Source organism: Sinocyclocheilus anshuiensis, unplaced genomic scaffold (genome assembly GCF_001515605.1).
Source record: "Sinocyclocheilus anshuiensis isolate Anshui unplaced genomic scaffold, SAMN03320099.WGS_v1.1 scaffold152, whole genome shotgun sequence".
In the NCBI taxonomy this organism is placed as follows: Eukaryota; Metazoa; Chordata; class Actinopteri; order Cypriniformes; family Cyprinidae; genus Sinocyclocheilus; species Sinocyclocheilus anshuiensis.
In genome coordinates, this window is record NW_015555781.1 from 1 (window position 1) to 16,557 (window position 16,557).

General features: G+C 36.4%; 3 protein-coding genes and 1 long non-coding RNA gene across 4 annotated transcripts; 2 read left to right on the plus strand and 2 right to left on the minus strand.

Moving 5' to 3' along the window:
- Positions 1-295: 295 nt before the first annotated feature.
- Positions 296-1,165, minus strand: LOC107674623 (uncharacterized). Its single transcript, XR_001632516.1, has 3 exons — positions 1,009-1,165; positions 797-897; positions 296-373 (listed from the first exon to the last, which is right to left on the minus strand). It is a non-coding gene; the product is annotated as an uncharacterized LOC107674623 (long non-coding RNA).
- A 1,010-nt stretch (positions 1,166-2,175) lies between these two features.
- LOC107674722 (hemoglobin subunit alpha-like) lies at positions 2,176-2,998 on the plus strand. The gene is given in 4 exon segments (XM_016468812.1): positions 2,176-2,285; positions 2,466-2,530; positions 2,533-2,672; positions 2,767-2,998. Coding segments are annotated over 4 exon segments (429 nt in total). The 5' UTR covers positions 2,176-2,190; the 3' UTR covers positions 2,896-2,998.
- Positions 2,999-12,814: 9,816 nt separating this feature from the next.
- LOC107674601 (hemoglobin embryonic subunit alpha-like) lies at positions 12,815-13,458 on the minus strand. Its single transcript, XM_016468623.1, has 3 exons — positions 13,364-13,458; positions 13,066-13,273; positions 12,815-12,978 (listed from the first exon to the last, which is right to left on the minus strand). The coding sequence occupies exons 1-3, from the start codon at positions 13,456-13,458 to the stop codon at positions 12,850-12,852; spliced, it is 432 nt and encodes a 143-aa protein (XP_016324109.1). The 3' UTR covers positions 12,815-12,849.
- A 1,734-nt stretch (positions 13,459-15,192) lies between these two features.
- Positions 15,193-15,874, plus strand: LOC107674643 (hemoglobin subunit beta-2-like). Its single transcript, XM_016468675.1, has 3 exons — positions 15,193-15,334; positions 15,425-15,647; positions 15,746-15,874. Exons 1-3 carry the CDS (start codon positions 15,243-15,245, stop codon positions 15,872-15,874), a joined length of 444 nt encoding a protein of 147 aa, XP_016324161.1. The 5' UTR covers positions 15,193-15,242.
- The last annotated feature ends 683 nt before the right edge of the window (positions 15,875-16,557 follow it).

The window sequence follows — 16,557 nt, forward strand, 5'->3', positions numbered from 1 at the left end:
AGCGTGTTTGTGTTACTCCTGCACCACAAAACTTGCATGTGGAATTGTGTGATTGGGTCAGGCCGCATGTTCTGTGCGTGTCTCTGCGGTTTGCTGACGCCATTTTGATTGCGTGTACCTGTGAAAAAAAACAGACGAGAATGGACAGGTAATTCGCTATTATGACACAAGTTGCATAAATGATATGCATGTATGTATTATTTGGTTCATGTGCTCTGTATTTCATTGAAATTGATTCTTGATGCACAGAATTAAGTGTGTACTGGCCTGTGAATGTACAGGCCAGGTTTTTTTCCCCTTGTGAGGATGAACTTTCATGTGGATTTCCATAATTGATGGCGAGCCTCCCACCTTGACTGAAAGGATCACGGACCTGGAATAAAGGACAGTTTTTCATTATAATTTTCTTCAACCAAGTAAGAGAATTGTGCTTCCAGTGACTGATACTATTTTTCTCCTTGGGAACTTAAAATCTGAGAGACATCAGTTCCAGTTTAAAGGAAAAGACTGATCAAACCTTTTAGTCAGATTGACATCTGACTTTGAAAGACTAATTTGCATACCAGTTGCATACTGCAGTTACCCGTTGGTTATCACTAACTGTGGTCATTTAATTTGATTGATTGTGAAGGTGATTTATTGTGTAATGTATAGTTAATTAGCGGGTGCACCCAAGGGTATGGCTATTGTGTTTTGTGTTTTATTGTTTTATGTTTTGAAAAAAAGCACTTACTGAAGAAAAAAAGAAACAAACCCTAAACCATTTACAGTAAAATTTAAATTGTGGTTAACCTACCGATTGCCTCTGATATTTACTCAGCACCACCGCCGCCTCCCATCACGTGCCTTGTTCTTCTGAGTTTGGTTAATTGCCTGGTCCATCAGAGAGAGAACTACCTGTTACAGAGGTGTTACAACAGCATTAAATAAACTGCGTAACTGACATAATCTAGCACGGAGAGAATCTTTATAGAATGTGTCTATAAAGAATGTGATGCAATATGATACCTGGCTAGGGCCTGAGGTCCGCTTTCATCGGGATGGAGCTTTCCCCACAGGCCAATGATGGCACTTCGCTCAGCATCTGTCCACTCAACCATGTCAACGTTTTAGGGTGTCCTTAGGTACTTGCTTAAGTCGAGTAGGAATCACTAGTAGAAATTCAGAAACCGGAGTATAATTTATTGACTTGATGTGCCTCCGCCCATTAAAAGATGCAAAGTCTTATTGGATAATTGCTCTGAGCAGGTGACGCATACATGTCTGGACATCACTGATTGGACCCCGTCTAAAAACCATCTGACATTTTTGTCAAAATAGAGTTATTCACATATTCTTATTCCGTGACAACTTATTTACATTATGTGACAGATTTTTTTAACGTTGTGTACATTTTGGGACTTTTTATTTAAAAAACAAAAAGGTTCTATCTACACAGTCGAATGGAATGCAAAAATTTTGAAGCTCGATATCTCAAAACTACTCGGAATGCAGAACCTTATAATTCCAAGGGGACGAAATGTTGTTTTGTAAGAAGTCTTATACATGAACAAGCTTTTTTTTCTGTCAAATTTTGCTGATCAAATTTGCACCACGCTAATATTACCGCTATATTACCATGAACAAACGTTCATAACAATAAAATGTAGTCATTTTCAGTGAAATAGCAAAATAGCAAAGCACCGTTACAAAAAGATATTTTGATTATAATGCATGGCCAGATGAATGCAATTATGTTACAAGCGTTTTCAACTGATGATGATTTTCAAATGTATTACTTGAAATTAATTTTATTAGACACATCATCCTTTCCAAGAGTTGCACCATCATTTATCAACGTTTTGGGGGGAAAAAAACAATTACACAAATGGGTTTAGTTCATTTGAACAATGTTAATTCTGATTCATAAGTTTAAAATTGTGATTAAGTGAAAATAAAATATAAAATAACTTAATCTGCATAGCGCGTGAAGGGTGTGAATAGAAAATCTTTATCTTAATTAAACGAGAAGCACAAAATTGGCACGCTTTTGATTGGACACCACAGGTTGGGGATCAGCAGTAATGCGTTTAAGGGGTGTGGTTTGGGGTGTGACCTTCTTTAGTTTTATATAAAAAGTGGGACAAAATCCCGTTTTCGCAAACATCTTTTTCTGAAGACAATCTGACTTGAGAAAAAGAAGACGCAGCAATGAGTCTCTCTGATAAGGACAAGTCTGCTGTGAAGGCCTTATGGGCTAAGGTTGGCCCCAAGGCCGATGAAATCGGCGCTGAAGCCCTCGGCAGGTAATATTGGACCAGGCTGTCTTCCTATTTAGGTTAAGATTACTTATTGACAGGTCTATATAGAAAATTCCTAGGTAACTTTGCTAAATAACATGAAAAGTTAATGTTTTCATTTATTCGATTACCTTAAAGTATAATGTTTAGATCACCGAAATTATTATTGTTATTATTTCCTTTCAGAATGCTGACCGTCTACCCTCAGACCAAGACCTACTTCGCTCACTGGGCTGACCTGAGCCCTGGGTCTGCTCCGTGAAGAAGCACGGCAGTGTTATCATGGCTGCAGTCGGCGATGCCATTTCAAAAATAGACGACCTTGTGGGAGGTCTGATGGCCCTGAGCGAACTTAATGCTTTCAAGCTGCGTGTTGACCCGGCCAACTTCAAGGTACACCATGACAAAACAATAGTATATCACAGTAGTGTAAATAAGTCTACTCATAATGGACATGATAATGTGTTTCTGTTTCTTCCTTTTCTAGATATTCACACACAATGTCATTGTGGTCATCGGCATGCTCTTCCCTGGAGACTTCTCCCCAGAGGTTCACGTGTCAGTTGACAAGTTTTTTCAGAACTTGGCCCTGGCTCTCGCTGAGAAGTACCGCTAAACTTCCAGTGGGCATTCATTCATACGCTACACTGCGCGGCACCCCTAAGCAACTCAAGTGTGATGTCTGAATACAATTTGTCAATAAAAGGCACAGAATTAAACGAGTCATGTCTTATTTTTATCAATAGGCTATATTTGAATCGATCATATGTGTTTTCAAACCCCTTTGTCGGGATAAACTGAAAGCCTATACTTGATTCTCACTGAGCTATCCTTAAAATGATAATTATTTTACCAACTCTTTTTATTTTTTAATTCAAAATTTTACTTACTTTCACATAAACCCTGAACTCTTGGTTCATTAACATTTTATACTCGCTGTTATCGGTTACAAAAACGGAACCGACCGGGAGCAAGTTCAGACAACTCAAACTACGGTTACAGTTACATATGCATTTAGCGGAAGCTTTTTCCCAAAGTGACTAACAAATTGAGAACAGAGGCGGACGTTCTCAACAGAGCACCGAATCCAGGTGTCACCATGGAAGCACCATACTTTTTCTGTTGTTTATTGGCGATTTACATTCTTGTGCATATGGCCACCTGGGCGGTTGTGCAATTTTTATTACTGTGGCCAAAAATTATGTTGTTTATCTGATAAAGTAAAAAAGAAAGATTGATTCAATTAAAACATCAGTCTGCTTGCAAAGATAATTTGGCTGTGTTTTTTTTTATATATTTAAATATTTTGCTTCCACATTTGTTGCTTCCAGTTGTTTTGTCCCTTTGCAAACAAACAAACAAACATTTTGAATCAAATAAATACAAAATAAATCAATTAAAAATAAAAATAGGCCTAAAACAAATATTTGTGTATATATTCATTTTATATAAAAAGTGGGACAAAATCCCGTTTTAGCCAACATCTTTTTCTGAAGACAATCTAACTTGAGAAAAAGAAGACGCAGCAACGAGTCTCTCTGATAAGGACAAGTCTGCTGTGAAGGCCTTATGGGCTAAGATTAAATGAAATCGGCGCTGAAGCCCTCGGCAGGTAATACTGGACCAGGCTACTGTCTTCCTATTTAGGTTAAGATTACTTATTGACAGGTCTATATAGAAACTTCCTAGGTAACTTTGCTAAATAACATGAAAAGTTAATGTTTTCATTTATTCGGTCTTGATTATTGGTCTAAAAGCAACTGTATTAAAATGCCAAAACACTGTAAAATCATTGGTTTCAAATTCAATACAATATCTGCTGTGTCCGAGAGTATTAAGAGTACATATAGTCAGAATGAGAAATACGATTTTGACAGGTTTCTTCAAAAATATGAAAAATTATCTACTGTCTCTTGTTTTCAAAAGTCATTTTAAAAAGCTGAGAAAGGTGGGCTTTAAAATACGTACAATTTATTATTTTTAGCTAGATAGGCTACTTAAGACTTTTAATTGCGAAAAAGTTTTGGCGTATTATCTATACTTTACTGAATTTAAGTACAATTTCAAAGTACTTTTTAACCACAAAAACATAAACGAAACATTATCTAAACTGTAACTTGTGAAATTGACACTAATTCAAACTAATTCTTTAGCAGGCCTTATGTAGGATGGACCAGGGATGAGTTTAAACTATTTGAAATGAGCTACTGGCGTGAAATCACTATCACAAACAAGCACTATGCTTCTGGGGTGATAGCAGAAGCTGCAGTCTCTGTGTACAAATATAAAGAATTTACAAGATAAAAAGCGTGGGGTTAAGAAATAGAAAATTAAAAACAACATCTGAATCAACAGGCTATTGCTGATTTGGATATAGCGTCCACATAAGCTTAAACGTCGAAATTTCATTAAATTATCAGGGCTGAACAGATGGAGAGGATTGAAACAAGTTGTAATAGTATACTTGACCCACAAAGATTGAACAAAACGGGACAGTGTGTAGGCTACATTTGCCACAATTGTAAAAGTGTCTCGTAAAAGTTAAAATGTTTTATAGTTATTTAATATTTTGCGTATGCTGCTTGAATTTTTTTTTTAACAGGAGGATGGGTGTGGTGGGACATGGTACAATGTTTCTTTTGAGTAAGTTCATTTGATAACCATAATAAATTCCTGCAAGTAAAGTAAATGCTGAAATTTTAGTTACAACTCACCGGGTAGTTGGGTAGGTTGTCGCAACAATGCTTGTAATTGAAATAATTTTACACAGTTTAGGGATTATTTGTAGATGTCTGAACTACTTCAATTTGTAGCAGACAAATGTGGGAATATTTTAACGTTTGTTTGAGACAGCCCAAAAAAAGTGTTGCTATTGTTTCAGCAAAATGTGTTAACAATCCCCGATCACCCTATAAGTTTATAAGAAGACAAAGGCAACAGCAAATAAGATTATCCAAGGGCCCAATTCCTGTTTTCAGATGAAATATGCCTCTGGGGATCGTGAGATAATTTATTTCTGTTTTATCACGATTTATCACAGAATTCAGAAAGTGAACACCCATTTCTCCCTATGGACTTATCAAAGATATTATTGAACCTGCAGAGAAAATATGTAGTAAACAGCTCATTAAAAAAAAAAAAAATCTCAGAAAGTTTTTTTTTTCCTGCAGTGTACAGGTGATTTAATATAAGGGCTTTCGACATTTTAAATATTTGATTCGCACAATTTTCATTAGGCTATTTTATCGAAAATAATGACGGAAGAAAACATATGAACTATCTTAACATTTCGCAAAGCCGGTTTACGAATCAGCAAAATATATGGCTTCTTTTTAGATTTCTGTAATTCCCTAAGCCAAAGGAGCCTATGTTTGTGTCCGTAAAGAAACTGTGCGAAAACACTAGACTCATAATAGGCCTACTAAAATATTTGAACAGTGGCTCTCAACCTGTTTTATTCTAATGTCTCTGCAGTCTGCAGTTAGTGTGCTGCTGGAAACTCTAGTGCGGGTTCAGATAGCTTAACCCGATTTGATGCCCTGGGCCGGGTTTCCCAATAACGATGGATCTAGCTCTTAAGAGCTCTCTCTATGTGCAAGGTTAAGAACGCTTGCCGCAATTCCACGTGCGTTTCCCAAAAATGCACTTAACATGAACTGGCCAAAACACGTTCTACGTGCTACTTCGTAAGAGTCGCTGTCCGTTTGTCAAGTGCTGAAATATTACCTTATAGAATCGTATCCTTGAACCTAATAGTCGTCACCGGATGTGGATTAGAAACAAAATACCTTTCAAAAAGATGAAATTAATGTTCTTCTGGAGGAGGTAGTGCGAGATGTCATTTTCAGCCGTTTTAAAGGACACCATACAAATAAGGAAAAACAAAACATATGGGAGGACTTTGCTACAGAATTAACTGCAACCATGGGTGTTAAGAGATCAGGGTAGGAGGTCCGCAAGAAGTGGCAGGACTTTGCAAGCCTGGCAAAAAAGCAAGAGGGCACTGCAGAGGATGACAGTTAAAAAAAAACAGGTGGTTGGACCAATGACTCTCCCCTTCTCGCAGCAGAGGAAGAAAATGCCTTGTCAATACTTCAGATGGCATTTGTGGTGGTATTGACCCTCATGGAGGAGTAGGGATGCCTCAACCTGAGCCTGAGTCAGGCCCTTCATGCTCAGAGGAACTATCAGTTTCACCTGCCATCTCCCAGCACCAACCATCTCCTAGTCCTCTGAACAAAGCTCTCAGGCCTCAGCCTCCATCTTCAATTGTCCAGACTGCAGCCACAACACCTCAGTAGTTTGAGAATGTCTGTGGTTGTAGTCAGGACTTAGTGCAGCTGGAGAGATGTCTTGAAAGACATTAGACAATGTCTTAAAGAGGCCAATAGGAGGAACAACAATATTTCAACAGCAGCTATTTGACTTCAAGAAGGCCAAGCTGGCTTTAGAGGAGAGGAGACTTGCACTGAAGGAGATGAGGCTTGCAAGGCCCTCCATTTCTGTGCCAATTATCTTGCCAGCACAGTCAAGTACCGTAATATGATTGTTTTATGGTGATTAAATGAAGTTTCTATAATTTCAATCGATAACTTAAATCTATAAAACTATGCTGATTCAACGTTTTTGATGTCCATGTGTTTGTTGAACCACCCAAGGCCTAAGGCCCTATGAAATATAAGAATTCTTATGAGTTCTTCCAAGTGTTTCTGGAGTTAATGACTAATGGTTGATGGATATTTTTAAACATAAACATGTAAGTTTAGATGTTATTAATATATAAAGTGTATATATTAAGGGTGATAGTACCACAAATATATGTACTTCATCCAGCCAATACATTTCTACAGTTACAGACAAAAAAGAGTTTATTGCAGACTTGTTCTATCAGCACTATTCTATGTATACAGTACATATTTATGATATCATGTGTATTTTTATTTTTTCATCTTCTTCCCTTTTCTTTTTAATTATTTTCATAAGTTAATTTAAACAACGCTTTACGATTACTCCAGAGCACTCGTAGATCTACGATGATTTTCAAGTGCTACTTAAGTTACGATGCTTTTGGGAAACAGACCGTTATACTAAGATCAGTCTTACGGTCGTTTTTACGATCTTCTTAGGCTTACGATGCTTTTGAGAAACGCAGCCCTGTGCAGTTGTAATTGCCATCATGCAATATGTGACAACCATGCTATAGACCTCTGCAGCAGATGTAAACTTATTAATCAGTTATTAAGAATCAAATTTACATTAGTTGGTGCTTAAGTAGGCGATGCCTTGATAACGTTATAGGCTAGGCTACCTATAGCCTACGGATTTCTTTCCTGCATAGCCTACATCTGTGATACGAAGGCTTCAAAGTGTCACATTTTCTTTGTGAATATGATAGGCTACATCAGGTCAGATAATGTCGTTGTCCGCTCCACAATCATTCTGAAACTGGCTCAAGAGCGCCACACGAACGGCAAGTATCCACTGGCTCGATGTATGCGAAGCTGAGAGGGAGTCTCCAAAAATATTCTCGCGCAGGGAATTGTAAGATTGACTGATGAATTTAGTGCTTAAATCACATCGTCGTTACATATAGGTTATTACCATATTCTATTAATAGGCTATTTCTAAAGCAGTTTGGACGATATTGTGACTGTGACCGAGTGAACAAAAGAGTAGCCGATTAATCTGAAACGGTGTTTAAGGCCTAGATTTTGGGCATTAACCGAAAGGAATCGCATTTTACAGACACCCCGAAGCAGTAGACCTCAAGCGACACTGAGTGAATTTCTTTCGCGCCTAGCTCTTACTAATATCTAATAAGGTTGTAAGTATGATGGTATTATCATATAGGCCTAGGCTACTTGTATTAACATAAGCCTAACAGTGACATATATAAATAATAATAATAATAAATAGGCAATAAATCGGCTATATACTTCAAATGTAGCCAATGCGTATTTTTATATAAAATCTGTTTTATTTTTATAGGTATTCCTGTATATAGGCTATCTTTACATCAAATAAAATATGTGACCCTATCTGTGAAATCCAGGCTAAAGTATCAAAATCTAATTATGAGATAACAAGCATCAAAATTTGATTTCAACCATTAATTTCACTATGAGTTCAATCTTTGACATAGTCTTACTCAGTCAGTAATAAAGATATCAATGTTACATTTTCACAGAATGTTCTTTACCATATGATAATGATTTTATATAGAAAACAGTAAATCACCAAAAAATTACTTTAGCTGGGTTTTCACAGACAGGGTCACATATGTTAGTGAGAGAGAGAGAGAGAGAGAGAGAGAGAGAGAGAGAGAGATTGGCGCCCCCTGCTGATTACATTTAGTTGTGTTTTGTTCTGTTCTGTTTAATTTCAGATTTGTTATATTAGCCATGTTAATACATATGGACAGCAGGGGACGCTAAAAGACTTGTGATGCAAGACTTTAATATTATAAGCGTTATTATACGCAATACCTCGACTGCCTAGAGTTTATCAGAATATAATCTGTAGCAAATTTTGCCTAGATATTCAGATTTGGTATAGGCCTAATGGAAAACGTTCTACGCACGTTGCAAAATGTACGTTTTTATACAAAATTAAGGAGATGTCTCTTTTAAATACAATACGGAATTTTAGATAAATAATTATTCAAATTATATTTTGATTGAGGAAACTGTAATGTCAAATACAAAAGTCACTATGTTTGATTTGGTAAATATGCGGTAGCCTGCAACTCTCATGGGGAGACCATCAATTATGAGCAATTATTTGTCTATTAAAAACGTAAACAGAAAACGGAGAAGCAGAGATCTGAGAAAATTTTGAAAAATGGTTTCTCTTGTCAGATACTAAATTCAATTTCTCTGTTCAGAATTCCATATGTATAAAATATGTATTAATATGTATATAATCTGTCATATGTCTTTATTATTTAGCCTATATCTAGCCTGTCATATATAATCTATATCATCCGATGACAATAATTGTTCTTTTAAAAAAAACATTGCCATAGTAAAATAAGTTATAACCAGAATCCATAGTCTCATTAGGCCTATTGTTGTTTCTATTTATTTATTTATTTATTTATTTTAATCTCGGCAAAATACATAGGATTAACTCTTTGCAGATATTAGAAGAAAAAAGTAGGCTATGATATGCATCTCTTGGGTGGACGTGGCTGAACCAACCCACAAACTTGTCACCCAATAGCCTGCCAAGGGGTGGGGTGATGAAGCGCATTTAATGTTTCCGTATTCAATATGCAGCGTACCCTGTGTTCTTTTATATTCGCATGCAGGGCTGGACTGGGACAAAAAATCGGCCCTGGCATGTTTTGGTCCAGGCGGCCCACCACATATGTGTGTATATATATATATATATATATATACCCCAAAGAAAAGAAGCTAAAAGGTCAAAGTATATGATTTCCAATTAATAAAAATAAGTAACAACTGTGTACAACATACACTGAAAAAAATGATTCATTGAATTTGCTACATTTTTTTAAGGTAAGTGGTTGCAATCAATTTATTTTAGCTACATTTAAATAAACAAATTTATTTGACTAACTTTCAACATTTTTTTAAATTAAATGTAGCTAAAATAAATTGTTTGCGACCACTTACCTTTAAAAGATTTAGTAGCATTTTTTTTCAGTGTATAGGCTACTAATTTAAAATGTTGCCAGTAATCTTCACACTAAGGGACAGCAAAGACCTCCTCAAAGAATGCAACCTTTATAAGAATAAGAGAGGAAGGCGGAGAATAAGTTAATAAATTATGATTTTTTAAACAGTGATTACAGTATCTTTAATATTGAAAGTTAAGTATTTGAATATATTGCGAACTCACAAAATAAAAAATGGTGTGTGAATATCCCAGCTCATTGTTTTGGATAAGAATAAAACATCAGGTCATATTTAAATCTAGATGTATTCGCATTGGCCCATGGAAACCTCTGTGAACACACTTGACTTGGCCAAAAAAAGAGCAAGGGACGAATTTTCGTTTTATTAAAAAGTGTTTACGTATTCTACACTCATGGTGCGCACACGCATTAGGAAAGGTTACATTCCTCCGTTTCCCCTTCATGCGAGCCCGTTATCGAGCTCCTTACCGATTAAACACCTCTCGTTCTCTTGCCTGTCCCTTTGGCCCGCATCACTCACAGCAGAGCAAGCCTGTTCTTGATAACGCTGCTGTATACATTTCGCAACTGCCGACGACGAGGCACATTTTGCGGCATCCGCCTCTAAATTTTTAAGCTACTTTTCCCTGAGCTTTTCAGCACCAACGTTTCGCTTTGGTCTGTCCATTTTGAGAGACCGAGAGGAAGGTGGAAGAATCACTGTGCAATTTCATTTACACTGTATATGGATTTTTTTTTGTTTAAAAAATATATAAATATATATTCTGTGTATTTCTGTATTTTTATGTTTTACTTCAGGTGAAGCGATATTTACATAGGCGGAGCAAGATCCCGTATCACTCCGTCTATATGTGATGGGCCGCTGTCCCTGCATGATGGGCCGGTCCTTGGCGGAAAAAAAAAAAATTGTACCGGCCCAAAAGTGCGTCGACCCACCGGGAAAATGCCCGGTATGCCAGACTACCAGTCCAGCACTTTTCGCATGAATTCACACATTGTGTCTTAGGGATTGCTGCTGCTGCAGACAGCTTTTGAAGCTTTTGGTATAAGCTGTTTCTAATGGATCATCTTTTATTAAAATAGGCATCAAGTTCGTGCATAACCTAATCTGATTACCTCTTTTAGTAATAGGAGACTATCAAAATAACTTTAATAAGGACAGATAGTAGTAGGCATATTCCAAGTTTTATTCAAATGATCCAACGTGTATATCACCAAAATACAATTGTTATTTGATTTAAGGAATAGTCCGTTACTTTAGCCCTCAAAGACCGAGACAGCCTCCCGCGGCTAAAAATAACTATTGTTTTTAATGTTTAATAACTTTTGAACCGCTAATCCTATCTGAATGCTTTAAAAAGTGTTGTAAAGCGGAGATTCTCCCAGAAACACCCAATTGTTGCTTGCGTTTTTCATAAAAATCTGGAAATTCATTCATTCTTAGAGAAAACAAAAGGAAAATTGGGACTTTAGGTCCCTGGTCATTGTCGCCAATCAATGATGTAATATTCGCATATCCTCAGTTTCCGCTTGTAGAAAATATGGCAACACACAGACACAAATGCTGCTGTACAGTTAAACTAAATCCATTGCGGCTGTCACGAATAAAATGCAAATGAAATGAAAAGTGTTGACCGCAGCATTACATTTAGATCTGCTCAGTGTTGCGCCATGATTTTTTATGCGTTTTTACAGTGTAGCGCATTATAACCAATCACACACGAGTCTGTTGAGTTTATGAACGCCGAGTCTGTTGAGCTTATGAATGCAATGGCCAATCAGAGGCGTTCAGATGAGTTTTTGTTCAGTGCACGGCGCTCGCTGACTGAATTCAGCTCTCAGGCGAATTCTCTCATCATAAGCAACAAAGCGCAGATGTACGTATGATGTAAGAGATTCATTAATAAAATGACCCCACTTTAGTATCTAATTAGGCTATATGTATTATATCATAATGTAGGCCTATTAAATATATAACTAACTATTAGTATAATATATAACTAATTATTAGTATAATATATACTAATTACTATTTTAACCCCTTTATTAATGTATATGTAAACAAAAGTAATAATAACACACTGAACTTTGAAAAATAACTTTTTATAAAAAGCTTTTTAAAAAGTTTTACCGACCAGTAACGGCTCATTTGTTAGATTTCAAAAGTTCATAACTGAAGCCAAATGGAGCAAATTAAATGTAGTCATTATTATTTACTCAATTAAAAGAGAAATTATTCCAAACATCTCAGCGAAAGTAAATGTTTCCACAATTATTTTTACTTAAAGTAGCTACTTTATTTATATGCAATTGTAAAGAAGTACGCAAAATATTTTTTCTTGAGGAAAAAAGTAACTATATTTTCTACTAGTAATATATTTTCAGTAAGTGGATATATTGATGATAAGTGACATATCTTTGCACGTTGAAGGACTTAAATTGCAACAATTGTAAAACCCTCCAAAACTAATGAAGTTAGTAGACTAATTAGCAGACTAATGAAGTTCAATTACTCAAGTGCTCTGCCTTCACTAATGCTTATTTGAGAAATTATTTAGCAATATGCTTATTTAAAAGTTTTTTTAAGTTTAAAGTTGATTTATTTATTTTCTTATTTGGTTGTGTGGTTGGTAATTTTATGTTTGATTAATGTCAACACTAGATAAAACAACATTACTTCCATGTCCATTGGCTGGTTCTACAGAATGAATGAAACAATATTTGTGTTCTGATTTAAGACTGTATCTAGTCTCTCACCATTCTCAACACTGACTGCTGTATGACAAAAACATGCACCAAAGACTTAGTTAAAGTTTTTCATAATCATTTATTCCATCATAATAAGACTGAATGTTTATACAGGCATCCATCTGGTCTGACGCGGTCCGACTCGAAGACAGTAACATGCGCTTATCTGTACTTCTCGGACAGAGCCAGAGACAAAGCACTGAGGAACTTGTCCATAGCAACATGGGCCTCTGGAGTGAAATCGGTGGGGAACAGAATGGCCAGAACCACGAGGATGTTGTGGGACAGAATCTATGGAAAAACGAAACAAAAGTTTACCGTGACTAGGAGAGTAAGACAGAATCGGAGATGACTAAAGGTGAAATTCGTTGCATTTACTTTGAAATTGGCGGGGTCAACACGCAGCTGGAAAGCATGAAGCTCGCTGAGGTTCAGGAGCCCAGAGGTAAGGTCATCGATTTTGCTGACAGCCTCAGCGACGCCGCTCATCACAGTCTTCCCGTGCCTCCTCACTGGGGCAGAGCCGGGGCTCAGGTCTTTCCAGTGAGAGAAATAGGTTTTGGTCTGGGGGTAGACCACCAACATCCTAGACAGACAGTGAATTGAATTACAGATATATATGCCCGAAGAAAACATTATGACGTAGCATATTACAACACACCATTAATAACCTTACCTAGAAAGAGCATCCTGACCAATGTCATCAGCCTTTCCTGAGATTTTGGCCCAAAGGTCTTTGACAGCAGCTTTGTCTTTGGCAGAGAGACTCATCGTGGAAGGATGAATTTACAGCAAACTTCTGTAGGCTTCTGACAAGAGGACTGACAGTTTTATACTGCCATCAGGAAGATACACCCAAGACCCTCCTCTCACCCCCAAAGATGATTTATCAGAATGTGCAAGATTGCCAAAATTTTCCACTTTTTTCTCATGACATACTTTTTATTTTCTATCCACTTTATTCAATTAATTAGCAATTCATTAAATTGAAAATTGTTTTTTTATGTAGCTAATAAATCAACCACCTTTAACTCGAATGAATATACGGCGATACTCCTATAAACATTTCGTTTGTTTGGGTTACTGAAACAGCTTTCCACACAACAAGCAATTAAAAATATATGTAGGCCTATAGTGTACAACTGGAACCAAGGGACAGTTGAAACACATCAAATAACTTGCCTGCACATCACAATCGACCCATGATTTTTGCTCCACACATGCATGGTAGTGCCCTCTTCAATTCGAGATTAAAAGGATGCACGATTCTCTAATCCAAAGATATCGAACAAAGTCTATTTTTAGGGATACGATTTTTACTTCACCGCCTCTCTTTAACATGGAATATCTGCTTGTCATTTTATGAGTAAGACGGACCTTTGATGCCTACGATCTCTCCTCAAAAAATGTTTCATAACATGGTGCTCTTTGGTGTTTTCGTGCAAATTAGAGAAATGTGCGGGGTGGTCAGCGGGGACAGGGGTACAGATGAAAAACACTGTATCAACTGTACCGAACTGATGGAGGCCACAACTGCAACTGACTCTACAATTAGTAATTGAGTAATATAAGCTGAGTAACTAATGAGTATGAGTGAGTTACTCACTTGGCTAACTGCTCAATTAAATATCATTCGACTTGTTTTTATGGTCGTACGATCAGCTGATTTTTTTATGTCTTTAGTGTAAAACTATTGTTCAACGTTTTAGAGATCAACTATTCCTATGTGAACTCTTAATCAATTGTTCAGTTATTTACTGATGAACTGTTGGCTGTTTAACTCTTAGATGTTCTGCTATTGAATGGGAATTTATTAAGTTGTATATGATAAAGTACAGTAATAACATGAAGAGCTGAAATTAAATGATTTTTTTGTCGAATGATAAGACGCTTTAACATTTGAAATAAGTTATAGGCTACTTTAAAGCATTAAACATGTTTCAATTGTATGGGAACTGTAACAAAAGTACTTCTTGTCTTTATGAACTAACTGTAATAATGAAAATATTAACTATTTATTATTATTCATAATTTGTTTAGTTAGTAGACAACTGAAAGAAACACCACATGAATAAATTAGGCTACATAGTTTTTGAGTGTTATGCAGAACACGTGTTGATAATTATGGAACATACAGTTCAACAAAACTAAAATGTTCAGAATTCCCTATTTATAAAAGTATTCTATCATATGTATTTTTATTTAAGTCTCTCATATGCAATCTATATAATCCGATTAATATAATTGTTCTTTAAAAATGCTGACACATTAAAATAAGTTAAAAACAGAATCCCGTTACTGGTATTTTTATCTAAAATATTGTTAGAATTAACTGTTTAGGTTTAGTCTTTGCAAATATTAGAAGAAAAAAGTAGGCTATGATATGCATCTCTTGGGTGGACGTGGCTGAACCAACACACAAACTTGTCACCCAATAGCCTGCCAAGGGGTGGGGTGATGAAGCGCATTTAAAAGTACCGCTGAGACTCTCTCTCTTCACAGCACTCTTTAGCATCTGTTAGAGGCAGTCAGTCTGAACATCTAAAGTCGGAAACATGGTTGTGTGGACAGAATTTGAGAGGACCACCATCCAGGACATCTTCTCCAAGATGAACTACGATATCGTTGGTCAACAAGCTCTGGCAAGGTATTGAGTCCTGGCATTAACTTAAAGCGGGCAACTAGTTTACAGACAGCGATCTAATAAAATGCTCTTTCTCTTCGTTCTGGTTTGTAGATGTCTTATCGTTTACCCCTGGACCCAGCGGTACTTCGGCAATTTTGGAAACATGTACAATGCCGCTGCCATCATGGGAAACCCCATGGTTGCTGCTCACGGTAAAGTCGTGCTCCATGGCCTGGACAAAGCCGTGAAGAACATGGACAACATCAAAGCCGCCTATGCCGAACTAAGTGTGCTGCACTCCGAGAAGCTCCACGTAGATCCTGACAACTTCAGGGTAAGTTAATAATAATGTTCATTACCAAGACTTGTTCTGACCTCAGTGTTCATGCCTCCCGTCTGTCTATATGACACTGCCCTTGTGTCCTCCCACAGCTTTTGGGTGACTGCTTAACCATCGTTGTTGCTGCTCAACTGGGCGCTGCATTCACACCTGAGGTCCAGGCCGCTTTTCAGAAATTCCTCGCCGTCGTGTTCTCCTCCCTTCGAAGACAGTACCACTAGAAACAAAACCTGCTTTTACTGTTACACAGAGGATCATCTGATGTTTAAACAAAAGAACATGTTCTTCTGAGTTGAAGCAAATACATGTTTCCGTATTCAATATGCGGCGTATCCTGTGTTCTTTTATATTTGCATGAATTCACATATTGTTCATTCATTTATTCTTATATTTCTTTGAAAGAATATGCGATTTCCAACTAAAATAATTTACAGTTAGAATTAGTTATAAATAGTATATTGAAATATAAGGATGCCTTTTCAGAGAGGTAACAGAATTGGACAGTTCTACAGTTATTTTAGCCAAAACAGATACAAATATTAGCACAAATACACAAGACAAACATCGGTTGTTCCAATTGTTCAATTATTATTTACATAAATAATGGTAACATATTTGAAGTTGAAATCGTCTAAGCTACTGACAAACATAACCAAATACAATTTACTTGTTCTTGCAGAGTTCACTGATGTTATTTAAGCAATAGTGCGTTATTTTAACAATGGGTGTTATGATTGTAAGTGTTGATTCAAGGGCACTTCAAGGCTTGAATTGTCTTATATATAAAATAATAAACAACAAACATAAAAATATATAAAATAAAACGAAGGAATTAATCAATTAATAACTTCCAATATGAAAAAAAAAAATCAAACAAACAAATTCTACATACATACGTATATAC

Bases quoted from the DNA above. Each gene is read 5' to 3' on its own strand.
- LOC107674601 (XM_016468623.1), bottom strand. From the start codon at position 13,458: ATGAGTCTCTCTGCCAAAGACAAAGCTGCTGTCAAAGACCTTTGGGCC. The intron at 13,274-13,363 runs GTAAGGTTATTA...CTGTCTGTCTAG, and splicing joins GGTCAGGATGCTCTTTCTAG to GATGTTGGTGGTCTACCCCC. The intron at 12,979-13,065 runs GTAAATGCAACG...GTTTTTCCATAG, and splicing joins TTGACCCCGCCAATTTCAAA to ATTCTGTCCCACAACATCCT.
- LOC107674643 (XM_016468675.1), top strand. From the start codon at position 15,243: ATGGTTGTGTGGACAGAATTTGAGAGGACCACCATCCAGGACATCTTC. The intron at 15,335-15,424 runs GTATTGAGTCCT...TCTGGTTTGTAG, and splicing joins GGTCAACAAGCTCTGGCAAG to ATGTCTTATCGTTTACCCCT. The intron at 15,648-15,745 runs GTAAGTTAATAA...GTCCTCCCACAG, and splicing joins TAGATCCTGACAACTTCAGG to CTTTTGGGTGACTGCTTAAC.